The sequence below is a fragment of the Macrobrachium rosenbergii genome, chromosome 18, assembly GCF_040412425.1.
Source record: "Macrobrachium rosenbergii isolate ZJJX-2024 chromosome 18, ASM4041242v1, whole genome shotgun sequence".
Classification (NCBI taxonomy): domain Eukaryota; kingdom Metazoa; phylum Arthropoda; class Malacostraca; order Decapoda; family Palaemonidae; genus Macrobrachium; species Macrobrachium rosenbergii.
The window spans coordinates 27576734-27593323 of NC_089758.1; the positions used below are offsets into that span (position 1 = coordinate 27576734).

The following is a 16590-nucleotide window of genomic DNA, read 5'->3' on the forward strand; positions in this document are numbered from 1 at the left end:
ATGCTCATATTTTGCTCTCTGTTGCTCAAACCTGTTGCACTATTGGCAGCAAAAAAGAGACAATAAAAAAAATAGGTAAAACGTCCTATGTCAGGATTCCTTTTTGCATTTGCATTAAAGGTGAGCTGTTGTGACGAGTACCCGAAGATAGAATCCATCTAATTAGAAATGGGGAGAAAGTACAGAAATCTGATAATTGTAAAAGAAAGCGAAGTTGCGGGGAATTGATGGGGCTTAAAATAAGTACGATTTGATGACAGACGAAACGGGGAGAAAATAGAGCAAGGAAAGTTTTAGAAATAAAGAAAAATTCTACCAAAATGGTAAGGCCCCGTAGTGGTGTAGTACTGTCAGCACTGTAGGCATTAATCATGGTTCTTTGAAGTATCCCTTCGGCCCCTGGCTGCAACCCTTTTCATTCCTTTTACTCTACCTCCGTTCATATTCTCTTCCATCTCACTTTCAACCCTCTCGTAACAATTACTTCACAGTGCAACTGCGAGGGCTTCCTCCTGTTATACCTTTAAAACCTTTTACTCTCAATTTCCCTTTCAGCGCAGAATGACCTCGCAGGTCCAAGTGATTGGCCTATGGCCGAAATTTGATATTACATTCCATTCCAAACTGTTAGGACTGCGCTTAAGTTTCTATCCAGAAAAATGGACAATAAGGGTTATGGAAGTTGTGGAAAAGAGGGTCATATATAATCGAAAGGAACGAAGCTATGAAAATAAATGGGTGTGTTAGTGTATGGGAGGAGGGCCATAATTCCAAATTAGGAGCCGGAGCTGGAATGACGGGAAAATAAGTAACGGTTCCAGAGAACAAATCTAAGGCGTAAAAGAAGCTGCTAGGTATGAGCAAATAGCTCTGTTATAGAGCATAAAGGAAGGGGAAAAGAGGATATAGTATTCTATGGAAAGCAGTATCTTTTGAGTGTTTAACTTTATTACTGTTTCAAGTCATTCACACACACACGTGTGTGTTTGTGTGTGTGTGTGTGTATATATATATATATATATATATATATATATATATATATATATATATATATATATATATATATATATATATATATATATATATATATATATATATATAATGTGTGTGTATGTGTAAAATATTCGGATAAGTGGGACATTAGAAGCAAAAGACGCATGTCGTAACTCAAAGAGAGCCGCAATACTTAAAAATGTATTAATAAAAGCGGTGGTGTGCGAGATGTTAAGATCCATCACTAGATCAACAGTCTCAGGGAAATGGCAGCTCAGGTGGGACCTGAGACTAACTAGCTCCTACTCCCCAGATTAACCGAAATGATACCTTATTAGCAGTAATCCTTCCAAAGGATACCTTACCTCTCTCTCTCTCTCTCTCTCTCTCTCTCTCTCTCTCTCTCTCTCTCTCTCTCTCTCTCTCTCTCTCAAGGAAGTGATTGACTTCGATCTTTCCCTCCGGGCTCCCGATAACATCCAATTATGCCGAATCTGGCGGAGTCATTAGTCACCTCAATGATCGCTGGCTTATCGAAGATTCGTCAGGATTCAGAACACCAGTAAATCACGGAGGAGGGACGGCGATCGGCGAATCGGCGAGGTGTCGTTAGTGCAACTCACGTGGTGCACTGTAGGCGTTACTTAAGGTTCTTTGCAGCGTCCCTCCGGCCTCTTTCATTCCCTTTCTTGTACCTCGGTTCATATTCTCTTTCATCCATCGTACTTTCCACCCTCTCGTGACAATTATTTTATAGTGCGACTGCGAGGTTTTCCTCCTGTTACACCTTTCAAACCATTTTACTGCCAATTTCCCTTTCAGCGCTGAATGACCTCATAGGTCCCAACGCTTCGCCTTTGGCCTAAATTTTCCGTTCTGTTTTCAGAATTGTATCTTTGCTGCCCTTCTGAACAGCGAGCTTCTCCGGATGCCAGAGTCAGAGCGTAAAGTGAAAAGCGTCATGAGTATGATAATGCAATTTGCATTTAGAATGATTTGTGTTCTCGTTGGAATGAGCATGGAAGCGTAAATCCACAATTTACGGGTTTAGGAATATGCGTCTGTATGGTGGTAATTTATTTCTTACAGCAGTTTCTATATAAAAATTTCCTATGTCTTTGTAACTTATACAAGTTATTGAAACCGAATAGAAATGTAACTTTTATAACAAGACGCTACGTTTACAAATGAATGCACACAGGCATGTTTTGTTTATGGTAAAGTGCACTCTGCTTTGTTTGGCCAAAACTGTCCTATTGTACTGTGTAGGATGTATGCTATATATATCCATAGGATATATTCATGAATGTATTTAATGGCAACGCGATCAATTCTTTTTCAAATACTGGCATTTACACGATATTCAGAAGGATTCTTCGGGGAAAATGAGTTGTAACCGCTCTTCTTCCCAAAAAATCTGTTGTTTTTTTTTATCCTTAAAGTAAAATGGTTTAGAGTGTTTAGTAAGGACACTTTTGGCTGTTTATTCCCTTACGCTTACGCAAACTGCACACGTACATGCGTACTTTTTTGGACACTGAAGTTTTTTAGATTTTTCTCCCTTTGAAACTCTGTGCATTTTCTTATAATCAGTTTGAAACTGTCGTGAATATAACTCTCTCTCTCTCTCTCTCTCTCTCTCTCTCTCTCTCTCTCTCTCTCTCTCTCTCTCTCTCTCTCTCTCTCTATATATATATATATATATATATATATATATATATATGTGCTAATATTCCACTTCATAACTCGTGACAATATATTCTTGTGGTCGTAGCTGAATATATATATATATATATATATATATATATATATATATATATATATATATATATATATATATATATATATAGATAATGAATTATCTTTCAGAATCTTCGTAAACTGTAGCATTTCCAACCTCCGCAGGCAATTCGAAAATAATCTTCGCCACGGAACATTTCGGCGACGTTTAATCCAAAGCCTTCCTCATTCATGCATATTCAGTAGCCTGATATCTCTCCAGTACAGATGACTCGTGTCGACAGTGATACTAAGCATTTCGACTTAGGTCCCGCGGTATTCCTTCACTGTAACCCATTCACTGTAAAATATTCACTGTAAACTACGCTTCCATTTGTTTCCTCTTCATCATTCTTCATCCTCGACTTTATAAACCATCACGTTCATCCCCTACAAGCATTTATAGCCAGGCAGTGACATGCGCTGCCATTATAATTTCGTTTTAATTCCTCCATATTCGAGAGTTTATCCTCTTTTTCGCCTGTATTCCTGCTGGAATTCCTAAATTCCTAAAAGTATCTGGCGATTCCAATGTCATTCAAGGACATCCGTTATCCCTCCCTCTAATCTAATTTTCTTCCCTTGAATGCGCTCCTATATTTCCCTTGTCTGTGCATTGAATGCCATACTTCAGTCTATCAGAGAAATTTGTTGTTATTAACAATCTCTCATTGAGCGACGGATGTTCTGCAGAAGGCTTCTGCAATTTTGCATTTTCTGAGGTGGGTGGGATTGAGATTTTCCTGTCCACTTGATATATATATATATATATATATATATATATATATATATATATATATATATATATATATATATATATATTTACAGATATACATATATATATAAATAAATATATACACACATACATACATATATATATATGTATGTATGTATGTGTGTTTGTGTGTGTCTGTGTGTGTGTATGTATGTGTATCCATTACCGTACAATAAAAACTACAAGTAATAACATTCGTATGTGCGAGCGAGATTAAATTTCCTACTCTCTCATGACGAGAAAAAGCGTAAAACCTGGAATTACGAATCCCGGGAACCCTGACGAGATGTGAAAAGAAAACTGAATAAAAAAGAAACGAAAAAAGAAAAGAGCAGGACACGAAGGAGATGATTTTATGTTTTGCCTTTCTCTTCGGAGATTCTTATCCTCCTTTTCAGGAGTGCATAAAAGGAATCTATTGAAAAAAATACCGCGAGACGCCAGGTGTGCCGGGAGAGCGGCACTTCGCTGCAACGCCAGTAATCTCTCATGCCACTAAAAACTTAGTTCTTTTGTCTCTCCGCGTTTCTTAATCTGCCTCCGCGTCTTTTGAAAGGAGTCTCCGCCGGTAGATCATCATAAACCAGGAAAAAGAAACTTTCTTCTTCTTTTTTTTTTTTTTTTTTGACAAAGGCGTCGCGAAGAATGGCTAGTGGCTACAATGTGCGTGTGACGCAAATATGATAACTTTGGAGATGGGGCATACGTGTACACACGCACGCGCACACACACACACACACACACACACACACGCATACTTATGTCCCTAAGGTTTAGTGAATTGGATATTTAAATGATATTTATGGTTTAATGTATGCGAATATATGCATATATGTGTGTATGTATATATGTATACAGTATGTATACATTATATACATTCACACGTATGCACACACACACACACATTCACACACACACGCATATATATATATATATATATATATATATATATATATATATATATATATATATATATATATATATATATATATATTAATGAATGTTCAAAATTGACGATGAGATATTGAAAATAACGAAATACTGTGATTTCAGAAATAAATCACATAACGTGTAACTTTGCGCAAATGATTTTCAGAGAAAGTTCTTTTCACCTTGTAAATTTCATTGGAAAATGGGTTCAGTAAAATGTAACTTGACAAACCAAATCTTTAAAACACTAAATTACACCGAATTACTAATTGCAATATTAACCATTTCCTTTGGCGTAATGAATCTTTGTAGATAGCCGCTTTTCTGCCGTGATGCGTTATCGTACCTCACTCCGTCTTGTGCAAAAGATTAAGAGTTCATCTCTTGCTAATGTTTCAGTAATCCTCAGCCCCTTCGAATGTAGTGAAGGGTTTGATTTTTTAGTTTCTTGTTCATTTACCGTGATGAACAGTGCTGTGTCCATTAGATATTGTTTTTTATGGGATAAAATTGTATATTGTAAAAACTTATCTTCAAATACACATTCGAATAAATATGTAATACTTTGTATATATGTATACACACACATATATATATATATATATATATATATATATATATATATATATATATATATATATATATATATATATATATATATATTTATCTATACAGTATATGTGTGTGTGAAGGTGCGCATGTGTGTGTAGCTGCTGGCGTTCACTTAAGCAAAAACACTTGTATTTGCGTTTAAACTAATACCAGATGTAAAATACCATATGTGCAATGCATGAACATGTATTTTAAATCTCCTAATGTGACCCACCTTTTGCATCGAGGTATTCCTCCATAGCGCGGGAGAACTCGGCGATATTGTTAAGGGCAGCACAGAGCTTTTGGGCGTATGGGCTGAGAGGGAGCTTCTGGTCTGTGCAGATGGGCGGGGGCATGGCCTCGCCCGCCCCTGCGAACACCACCATCAATACGACGAAGCTCACCACGATGAGGGAACACCAGGAGGAGGAGGAACTGCCGAAGACCATCTTTGATCTGTTGGGGAAACGAAGAGGGAGGTCGTTAAATTTAGGATATTGTGCGCTCAAATTTATTCTCAAAGAATGGTCACGTACAAATGCGCTTTATATCATTTGCATATTTGCATTTTTCTGATTGTCGGAATATGTACCCTTTTTATTTCTTTCATTGTTATGCAAGTGGGATGGCACATGCTATCAAACGTATATTTGCATAGGTATTAAGCAGCTTATTAGCCTATATTAGTGAACACAAGTATCACTTATAAATGTTAATGTTTTTTCCACTCTTTTTTTTTTTTTAACTGTCAGTTCCAGTTTGGTTGACCTTTATTTATTATCAAAATAAAACTAGAACTTTCATAAGATTAAAGAAAACAGTGTCATAATTACAGATACTAACCAGTTAGGATTAATATAAAAAATTTCTTTTAGAATGATTCCTTCAAGGAAATAAGAACAAATAAAAAGCAAGACAATTAATTTCCACTAAGGAATTTAGAATATTTGGATCCTAGTGGTAATGAGCCCGTGAAAACCATGAAAGAATTGTACCAATTGAATTTTGTTGATTTTTCCTCTTTCAATACCACGAACTAAACTTCTGAAAGTCAAAGGTTATACAGCGGAAACTCCTCTAAAACTCGCGTTTGGTTGTTATTTATATATGCACAGTCTCTTTCTTTTTTATAATTCAAACTTTTATTATATAACTATTTGAGTTTGGTGATCACGCTTCTCTTTTAATGCCCCTGGATGTTAAGATTCCAGGAATCAATTGCCACATCGTGCCAGCCTCTACTATAACCGTTTTGGTTTTTATATTTTATTTACTTATTTTTTTTTATAGTAAAAGTCCCCTTCAGTGTCCGATATTACCCAAACTTTGCAAATCCTCCAAGTCATTCTAGAAGCCTTTTGGTGTTTAAAATGGAATCCCAACTTTTTTTTTATTCTGTGTAAAGCTTCATTCTTAGAGGCACATGACGTTTCCGAGGGATTAGGAAGTTTCTTGTCTGGGCCGCAGAGATACAATAAAAGCCGTTCTATAGTAATAGAGCTCAATAAACTGCATTTATGTCAAATGAATATTCTAAACCACAAGGCTTGATTTTAATTTTCCGTATTTTATAAGATTTTATATTTTGGTCCTAACAACCTATTTTTCGTTAGACGACAATCGAATTACCAATATATTCGTAACCAAACTTAAATTTTTAGTTTTCTGTAAAAGAAAACTGTTGTGCCGGCTTTGTCTGTCCGTCCGCACTTTTTCTGTCCGCCCTCAGATCTTAAGAACTACTGAGGGTAGAGGGCTGTAAATTGGTATGTTGATCATCCACCCTCCAATCATCAAACATACCAAATTGCAGCCCTCTAGCCTCAGTCGTTTTTATTTTTATTTAAGGTTAAAGTTAGCCATAATCGTGCTTCTGGCAACGATATAGGAGAGACCACCACCGGGCAGTGGTTAAAGTTTCATGGATTGCGGCTCATAGAGCTTTATACCGAGACCACCGAAAGATAGATCTATTTTCGGTAGCCTTTATTATTCGCCGTAGCGGTTATACAGAAAACTGGATTGCGCCAAAGAAACTTCGGCGCATTTTTTACTTGTTTCTCATAATTAAGATTTTTCAATTTTAATCCGTGAAAATCTTGCTTAATCGCATCCTCGGTCAATTGTAATTTCTTCAGTAGTAGACTGAACTAGCAATGGTTAAAACAAAAGAATAATAAAAGCCGACAGAAGCGAAAACAAGCTTTTAAGGAAGCTGTTCTATTCTAGTAGAAAAATCAGCAAAGCCAAGAGAAGGAAAGGAACGAAAGGCTGCAATAGAAAAGCGAAAAAATCCTTCTGTTTCCTTGAGTGGTATTCCACAGCGACAGAATTGCTTAGAATGTCCTATGAGTCCTTTTGAAGATTAACGCCCCTAAAACCCACGAGAGATTTCGTCCACAACTCTCTTCTATTCGTATCCGAATTCAGAGGAAGACAACGAAAAAACTGAGTGGATGTCGTTAGTGTACGTATCGATAAGCATCCTGGTATATTGGTATAGCTGTTTTTGTTTTATCTTTTGTTATATGTTTGTCTTTCTGCATATCATGATATTGCTTATAGATAAAAGTTGTAAATTTAGAGTAATACGAAAAAAAAATTTGTTTATGTCCTTTTAAATCAACGTATATATATATATATATATATATATATATATATATATATATATATATATATATATATATATATAGTGTTTATTTATATATATGTGTGTGTGTATGTTAGCCGTACAGTTCGTACTAACTGCTCCATTTCCTATTGTGTTGGGAGCCGATTTAAGCCGAATCTTTTTTTGAAGATGAAAAAATTCAATAAAAGGAAGGAATTCTTATTTCCTACTTCGAGCATCAGTACAATACATTGACTGTTGTGCTGTGAAAGAATTTCTTGAAAATGTGGCAAATGAAGGGTGATAAAACTCTACGGCATTAACTACCCATGTTTAACTACATGTCGCCTTTGTGTAATTACATTTTATACATTATCAGTGAAATTTATTTCTATGGAGTAATAGACGTCAAGAATTTCTATATAGTAATCACTTCAGTCGATTCATTAGTCGCTTGTGAAATGCTTTATAGAACTATTTTCCCCACATATAGTGTTGATATTGAGGGTAAAGTCACATTTATCAATATTCCACGGGGATAAATCAGTAAAATTCATGAATTTTACCCTCCTTGGATAATTATATAACCCTGAGGAAAATCTTCTTATTTGAGGCATATGTATATACACATATATTTTATAGAATAATATATTAGATAGGCGTATGCATTATTGCGTAGAATTGACCAGTAACTACTGCCCATATTTCACTGTGATACCAATGCTGTTGCTAGCATTTGAATAATATGCCTTGAAATGTGACTGTTACGTGGGCAGATATAGTGGAAGTTCAGTCCAGTATTTGGTTCGATTTTGTCGTCATTCTGGAATTATTGTCGTTTTTTAAAATATAGTTTTCGTAATTTTGAAATACGCGTCGTTCAAAACTCAACGATTATAAGTCAATATTTAACTATATGTTGCGGTTATCTTAAAAAGTTTTTTTTTTATTACTTGTATTTGGGATTTAATTACCTTTGGTTACAGAGCAAAGGATTTTGAATGCAATAATCTGTCCACTCAAATAATGTTTTTTTTAAATACCAGTATTTGAGATTCAATTGCATTTGGTTACAGAGCAAAGGATTTTGAAGGCACTAATCTGTCCGCACAAATAACGTTGTTTGCTTTGGTATCTGTAATTTAATAAATGTATCGTATTTCCTACACGTGTCAAGTTTACATAACTCTACGGGATATGACATCCACATTTCACTTAGCCTACTCGTAGTATTTTATATTTATATTTTTCCACTTTAACCTCCACTGTAATTAAATTGCTCTTTGCTGACAAGGTAACAGAAAGTAAATACAATAATCGTTTCAAGCAATTCATTATATTTGATCTAAAAGATCAAATAGATTTAATATTCGAACACAGTCTACTCCAAGCGGTTAATCTTCTACAAATCTCATCTAGCTTGAGCAAAAACTGCTCTCTCTCTCTCTCTCTCTCTCTCTCTCTCTCTCTCTCTCTCTCTCTCTCTCTCTCTCTCTCTCTCTCTCTCTCATTCAGAGAATTCTCCAACTATCATTTCGGAAACCAGGTATTCTTTCCCACGACAGGATCACAAATACTCACACCCCAGTACATACTAGAATATAAATTATGAAACCTTTCGGTAGGAATATTTATGACCCCATTTATAAGTGAGAGATAAAACTAGGGCTCGCCAGTGTATCTAGTCATGGCAGCGTGAGAGAAGCAAAATATATGTTTTGGCGTTTTCCGACAACTGTTTTTTTGTCTGATAGAAACGTTATATATTTTGAAACTAAAGCGAGGTTAAAAAAAAAAAGAAGCAAGGAAAAAGGATTTAACTGAGGTTCATATATGTAGAAGATAATAGTAAGCATTGTGTGTATATGATATTAATTTTTACAGCTTAACTTTTCCCTTTTACTTTTGGGCTTTATCGTTTACTAATAAACCTAATATTACATTGTTGAAGTTACCGATTCTTCTTGTTATATGCCGAGTTAGCGCGCGGTTTGCCCACACACACACACACACACACACACACACACACACACACACACACACACACACACACACAAAAAATATATGCATATACTCACACACATCCACACACCCATGTATATATATATATAAATATATATATATATATATATATATATATATATATATATGTATATATATATATATATATATATATATATATATATATATATATATATATATATATATGTATATATATGTATATGTATGTGTGTGTGTGTGTGTGTAGTCCATTAGTGAGTAAAAGACGCTATCAGGATATCAAATCACCACCATATGCCCGCGAGCCGGAAAAAGTATTTCCGAATAATTGCTGAAAGGAGAACCTCGGTAAACGACGATGTTCGTATCTGAGTACACTTCCTCCTACGCACACGGGAAACCATTATCATTAGCAGACTCTTGAAGACATCGTCCTGAGAGCCGGGAGCCATTCCTTCCATATACATATGTTTATATGCTCGCCTTTGTCGTGTAATCCTGGGCAGGAAATTTTATGTATGAAAAAGATTTTGATAATCGGCGAGGGGGTTTATTCTTTGTCGTTAAGAGCGGGACGTTATTTTATTAAGGTGAATCCTGTTACGGGGGCGTTTACGAGGAACGTTTTAATGAAATATGGAAGGGAGGCTGGGAATCGCTTATGGCGTAACATATAGTGTGATTTTTTTTTGAAAGAATAAAATCGAATTAATTACGGAATTTAAATAAAACTTTGAAAAGAAAGCATGGCAGACATATCGAGTATCTAAAATTAAATGTAACTCTCTCTCTCTCTCTCTCTCTCTCTCTCTCTCTCTCTCTCTCTCTCTCTCTCTCTCTCTCAGTGACAGGAAAGTCATATTCAGTAGTCCCCCATCATGACGCTCTTTACAGCATACGCTTCTTCTTCATTATAATCATAAGAAGAAAGAAGCATAAAATTTTTTGTCGACATCCTAATTGTAAATTATTTTATCTTGTTATAAATAATTTATAGCAAAGCCTACATAATTTCCAGAAGCCAGCGACGATGGTAAAGAAGATCTCTTTAGACACGGAAGAGCGGGAACGAGGGACATAAATGTGTTATTTTATAGCGACGAATTCATTTGCTCTTTTCCCTAGGCAACACATTCAAGTCTCGATTAAAACTGACCACTCTGTGAAATCGGGGCATTTCGAGATTAACGTAATAATTTCGGCGAATTAACATTCATCACGGCCGCTTGATTTAGCGTTAATTAACGGTGATCATCATTAATACAGTTCACGGGTTGCCTACTGCGCGTTTAACGCATCAGATTTTGTTTTTTGACGGAAGGCCGCGCTCGTCTGAGACACTGGCATCAGTAAGCGATAAATTTGAACTCCGTTCCAAAGTTCGGTTCCTAGCTTTAGTATTAAGGATGAAACCATTGTTTCAAAAGCTTCCATAGCCACACCTCTTTACACATCAGTAAAGGAGCCGCATGAGAACGACGTCGGCCCGTTAACACATATAGCATTAACACATATGGCATTAGCACATAAATATAGCATTATTCACCACCGCCGTGCAATTATTCCTACGCTTCCCTTCCGTAAGCGGAAAATGTTTTGAAACATGTTTCAGAAATGAAATAAAGAGAAGCCTTTTGAAAAGGGAAATAACAAACGTCTTAACGACGTTTTAAAAGGGCGGAAGCGTCGTCTGGGCAAGGAAATAACAACTATAACAAAATTTGACAAATTGAATTGTTGATGATTTTCCGAAATGAAGATGGCTGGTGTTTTGTTGTCTAGTTCTTTTGTTTATTTGTTGAATCTCCTTCTTTTTCGTTTTTTTTGTGCGTTTGATTGTTTATCAGCTTGGCTATATCTTGGCATTTTATACTTCAGGATTTTACGTTTATCTATTTATTTATCAACAGCTTAATCGCTATTTCTGTTATATTGCATCGTAATTCACCTATCAGCTAAATTTTTTTTATTATTACAAAGTAGAGTTGAGATCGTTTATCAAATTGCAATGTATATATACATCGTGCGTGTATATATATGTGTGCGTGTGTGTGTTATATATGTTTCTGTATTTGTGTATATACGCACGCATACATGCATACATACATACAGTAAACTACCATTAACTATCAGAGATGGCGAACTCTTAAGACGAGAAACATACATACTTTCATTGTATACATACAGACATACATACATACTGTACATACATACATACACGCAACTCCAAAAGCAAAACTCTGTCGATAAGGCACGAAATTTGGATCTCATTGAAGTTGAAAGATCCACTTTGCAAGCTTCGTCATTTTCTTGTCAGCGGGGAAACGGTTTCTCAAAAGGCAGCAAATCATAAAAAAAAAGAAAACACGAATCAGTTACCGATAGATTCTCGCCAAACTGTTTATTCGAATAAATTAACTTGATCTGCTCATGAAATGGGAGTGTACTGGGGTGGAGGGGGATGGGAATTGGCTGAATTTAAGTAGGTTATATTCTCACCCCTTCCTCCTCCTCCTCCTCCTCCTCCTCCTCCTCCTCCTCCTCCTCCTCCTCCTCCTCCTCCTCCTCCTCCTCCTCCTCCTCCTCCTCCTCCTCCACTCCCCATCTGTAATCTATTCACCTTTCCAGCTCGATAAACCCTTTCCTTTTCACAATTAAAATCCTGAAAAGAGAAGATTCAGACCAGCTGATTGGTCCTTTTCAGAGAAAGTGACTTCATTGACTTCGCTCTAGTAATCTCATCGTCGAGATACCGTTCGTATATGATTCTCTGTGTTTCTCAAGACTTTGAAGTTCCTTTTATAAGTCTTTGTATGAATAGCTTTTATTCAGACGTTCTGTTGATTACCCCGGTTTGTATGCATGTGTAATATATATAATATATATATATATGTATGTATATATATGTATATTTATACACACATATATATATACACATACACACACATATATATATATATATATATATATATATATATATATATATATATATACACGTACATATACACACACACACACACACACACACACACACACACATATATATATATATATATATATATATATATATATATATATATATATATATATATATATATATATATATATATATATAATAAGCTGCGAATATAATGTAATAATTCGGAAATTCCTACCTGTTAAGATGCCATCACTTTGTCTAGAAAATCTCACGTATCTCAATAGCCCGAGTGTGATATTTTTAGAACTGGAAACGTTCTATAGACAGAGGATAAGCATTCCTTAACGGGGAAACAACTTGTTTTACAAGGGAAACTATATTAGAAAGTCAATCACGTCAGCGTCGAAGGAGACCTGTGACGTCGTTGGTATGTCATGGCCATCGTTTTCGTATAGCTTATGTCTGATGCTCTTCTTGGCGAAGAGTAAAAAAGATATTTTTCATTGTTATTTAAGTAAAAAAGATATTTTTCATTGTTATTTAGTCTATTTATATTTTTTTATTTTTAGAATTTGACTCAATGAGTCTGACTTCTTCAGACGAAAAAAGATTCGTAATTTAATGCATCATTTTGTGTATATATCTATGTCTATGTATCATATTTTTACTTTGTTTTCCTTTGTAAGTTGGTACGTTGTTAAATACTGAAGTATTTTAAATGAAATATATAACTACCGAAAAAAACTTGATAAAACTATATTAATAAGCTGTCCTTTTGACGGGGATCATTGTGAGATAATCTATCGCTGATATGAAGCACGTTTTGCACGAAATAAGAAATATATCAAAGCAAATGAGAAATTGATAAATCAAATTAAAACCAATTTCATGTTCAATCATTTTGACGTAAACACTTGTCATTCTCTGTCCTTCCAAATGCACAGTGAAAATATTGTTACCTAATGCATATGGAATCTCTCTCTCTCTCTCTACCAACGCTGATCACATTAATAATCAAGCCATAAATTTGAATGATATCTGTAATGGGTGATACGAGCGATGGCAGTAATGATAATGATTGATCAATTCCACTCAGGCATTATTCATTTTCATTTTTCACACGACATATAAAGGACCGAGAAACAAAATCATTGAATAAATAAGATAAAGCAATAAGCAGTTGTCATTATATCAGAATAGTTCATAAATTAACCTCATTATGCATTTACAAGGATGCTCAACAACGCAGGAGTGCAGCCACTTATGTGCTCTCCCATGTCCGCCTCTCTCTCTCTCTCTCTCTCTCTCTCTCTCTTAAAGCCTGTCTGAATCTCAACCATTCTTATTAGGCCGAAGCTCATATTTCAATATCGCAAAATATATTCACAGTCCAAAAATATGAAGACTGCGCTGAATCTTATCAGTCAGCCGTTTTGTGTCAAAACATTTCCATTCAAGGCTGTAATAGTACCCATAGTTCACGAAGTTAAAGAAGCTTTTAAAACAAAACTCTCTTCCCTTCTCAGAAAGATTAGAAAAGTTTTCTACTTTATTGTACAAAAAAAAAAAGAGAGATTATTACTAAACAGCAGGTGTGAATGCAAATGCTGAAGTCCACTCGCCCAGACAAAAGTGAGATTGGAGAGTAGATGAAACAAGCGAGTGATCAAGTTGAGTGTGGGTCCCAAGGTGTCTTGGACCTGTTGGCTGGGTGGGGTGGGGGTAGGGGGTTGGGGAGAATGATCAGAAAGCCTTTGGAAAGCCTTTGGGACAAAAGGAAGGAATGCGCCTTTCACTAAAACATTCGACACTCGAGGACACGGGAGAGTGAAGGATACAAAAAAGCGTACGGGATACAGAATTTCGCAGCTGTTGCTGTTTATTTTGAAATTTGATTTCAGATGTGCTGCAGTGTTTACGGCGTGGATAATTGAATGCAAATCATAAACTCGTGTGAACTTGTTGCATGGCAGCAAGCATGTGCAAAAGCTTCTTTCAGTATATATCGTGAAAAATGTATATTAATTGCATTCATTGTTCATCTTTAGAGAATATGCAGTACTGGACTCGTACCCTTACTATTTACTGTCCGGTGAAAAAAATTACATAAAATTACATATTCCAGTGAAATTAGCAAGGAAAACAAGAAACCCGACAACTGACAGAAACAAAGAAAGTGTTGAAGAACCAAATCCATAATGAGGACCAAATCCTTCCACACGCAACGTTGAAGGATCCGCGCAGCGGCTTCGGAACATGGACGTTGTATTTACATATTCAAGATGACATTTTTGAACTTGGGGGATATCTCCTCAGCAGGATGTCGCGGGTTTAATTCTTCGGCCATTGTTCCAGTTATAAGGCCTTTCTTTCCCCCATTTTCTCCCCGTACAAAGGCTTTTGTTCACATGCCCACCCTGAAGATAGAAGCGATAGTCATCAAGACGTTGTATTTTCTCTCTCTCTCTCTCTCTTTCTCTCTCTCTCTCTCTCTCCCCACCTGCTCATTACTGAGGTACCTGTGTTCGATTACCAACGGAGTGAAGATATTCGGTAATCTTCAGTTGAACTAAGCAATGTTTGTGTGTGTGAGAGAGAGAGAGAGAGAGAGAGAGAGAGAGAGAGAGAAAATTGAACGTTATTAGTGATTCGTGCAAAAAGTAATGCCATCACTTCAGAATTCATCAGATCCACCTCTCTCTCTCTCTCTCTCTCTCTCTCTCTCTCTCTCTCTCTCTCTCTCTCTCTCTCTCTCTCTCTCTCTCTCTCAGTAAATAAAGGTCCCCATGTAAACTCGCCTTCTGACCTTCTCCACAAGAATTTTATTGGGAATTCGAAGCTAAGGTTTCTGGTACCCGAATATATGTAGTTTGCAGCTGTGCTTAGTTGAAAAAAAAATATTAAATTTCCACCGCGTCAGTTATATTATATACAGCACATGCTGCCTACAAATATATGCGTAATACATTGATTTTATTTCATTCGAATATGTACATAATTGATCAGTGTTTCCAATACAAAGTTATATATATACAATATATATATATATATATCTATATATATATATACACACATATATATACATATATTTATATATATACACATATACAGTACATACATACATATATATAAAATTTTATATATACATATGCTCATATGTGTGTATATACTGTATATACACACATATAATGTATATACTTTATATATATATATGCTGTATGTATATATATATATATATATATATATATATATATATATATATATATATATATATATATATATATATATATATAATATGTATATGCATATATATATGTGTGTGTGTATGTGTGTGTGTGTGTGTGTACGAATGAGCGCTCATGCGCTTCTCTATGTACTCGTTTGTGTTTCTACACTGGCCCTCTTAAAAGAGACGCGTGGATACGTATCTGCTATATACAGTTATTCAAAATAACTTCAAACATTGCAGTTTCTAAGGAAAATATATAACTCTTTTGATTTGTCACAAGAACCCTCATTGTCCAACTTAAAAAGAGTTTTATAAGAAATGGTTAAGTAAATAAACTGATAAACAAAAAAAATTAATTTAATCGATAAGTAAATATATAATTTAATGACACGTTAATGTATGAAATTAACCGGATTTTTAAATCATTGTGACTCCTTGAAAATCGGGAAAATGTCATAATCTCCTGAAGAAGCTAAAGCGATCAGAGCGACTGTCTCTCGCGAGCCTAATTACCAAACATTATTTACATTAAAGCGAAGTGTGAAATGTCTGATGTAAGAAGCCAGATTTGATAACAGTGAGTTACTATCACGATCACGTTATCCTTAAGTAATCTATTGTGAAGTAAAGTTTCGAGCTCCAGGTATGTTAAGTATGTAAAATAGTATATTTGTGATAGTCCTTTTCCCGTTTTCTCTGTATATATAATTTTCCTTCATACATGAGGCAGATATATTGCACAGATGATTAAGCCAATT

At 35.3% G+C, this 16590-nt stretch overlaps 2 protein-coding genes across 2 annotated transcripts in view; one reads left to right on the forward strand and one right to left on the reverse strand.

Moving 5' to 3' along the window:
- LOC136848232 (protein TEX261) overlaps window positions 1–16590 on the forward strand; it is a 166537-nt gene that overhangs the window by 69980 nt on the left and 79967 nt on the right. The window lies entirely within an intron of this gene.
- Ms (Myosuppressin) overlaps window positions 1–16590 on the reverse strand; it is an 82890-nt gene that overhangs the window by 10778 nt on the left and 55522 nt on the right. The window contains exon 2 of the mRNA XM_067120585.1: window positions 5304–5527. Coding sequence (XP_066976686.1) covers window positions 5304–5520 — 217 coding nt within the window. The 5' untranslated portion in view covers window positions 5521–5527. The remainder of the gene's footprint in view (window positions 1–5303; window positions 5528–16590) is intronic.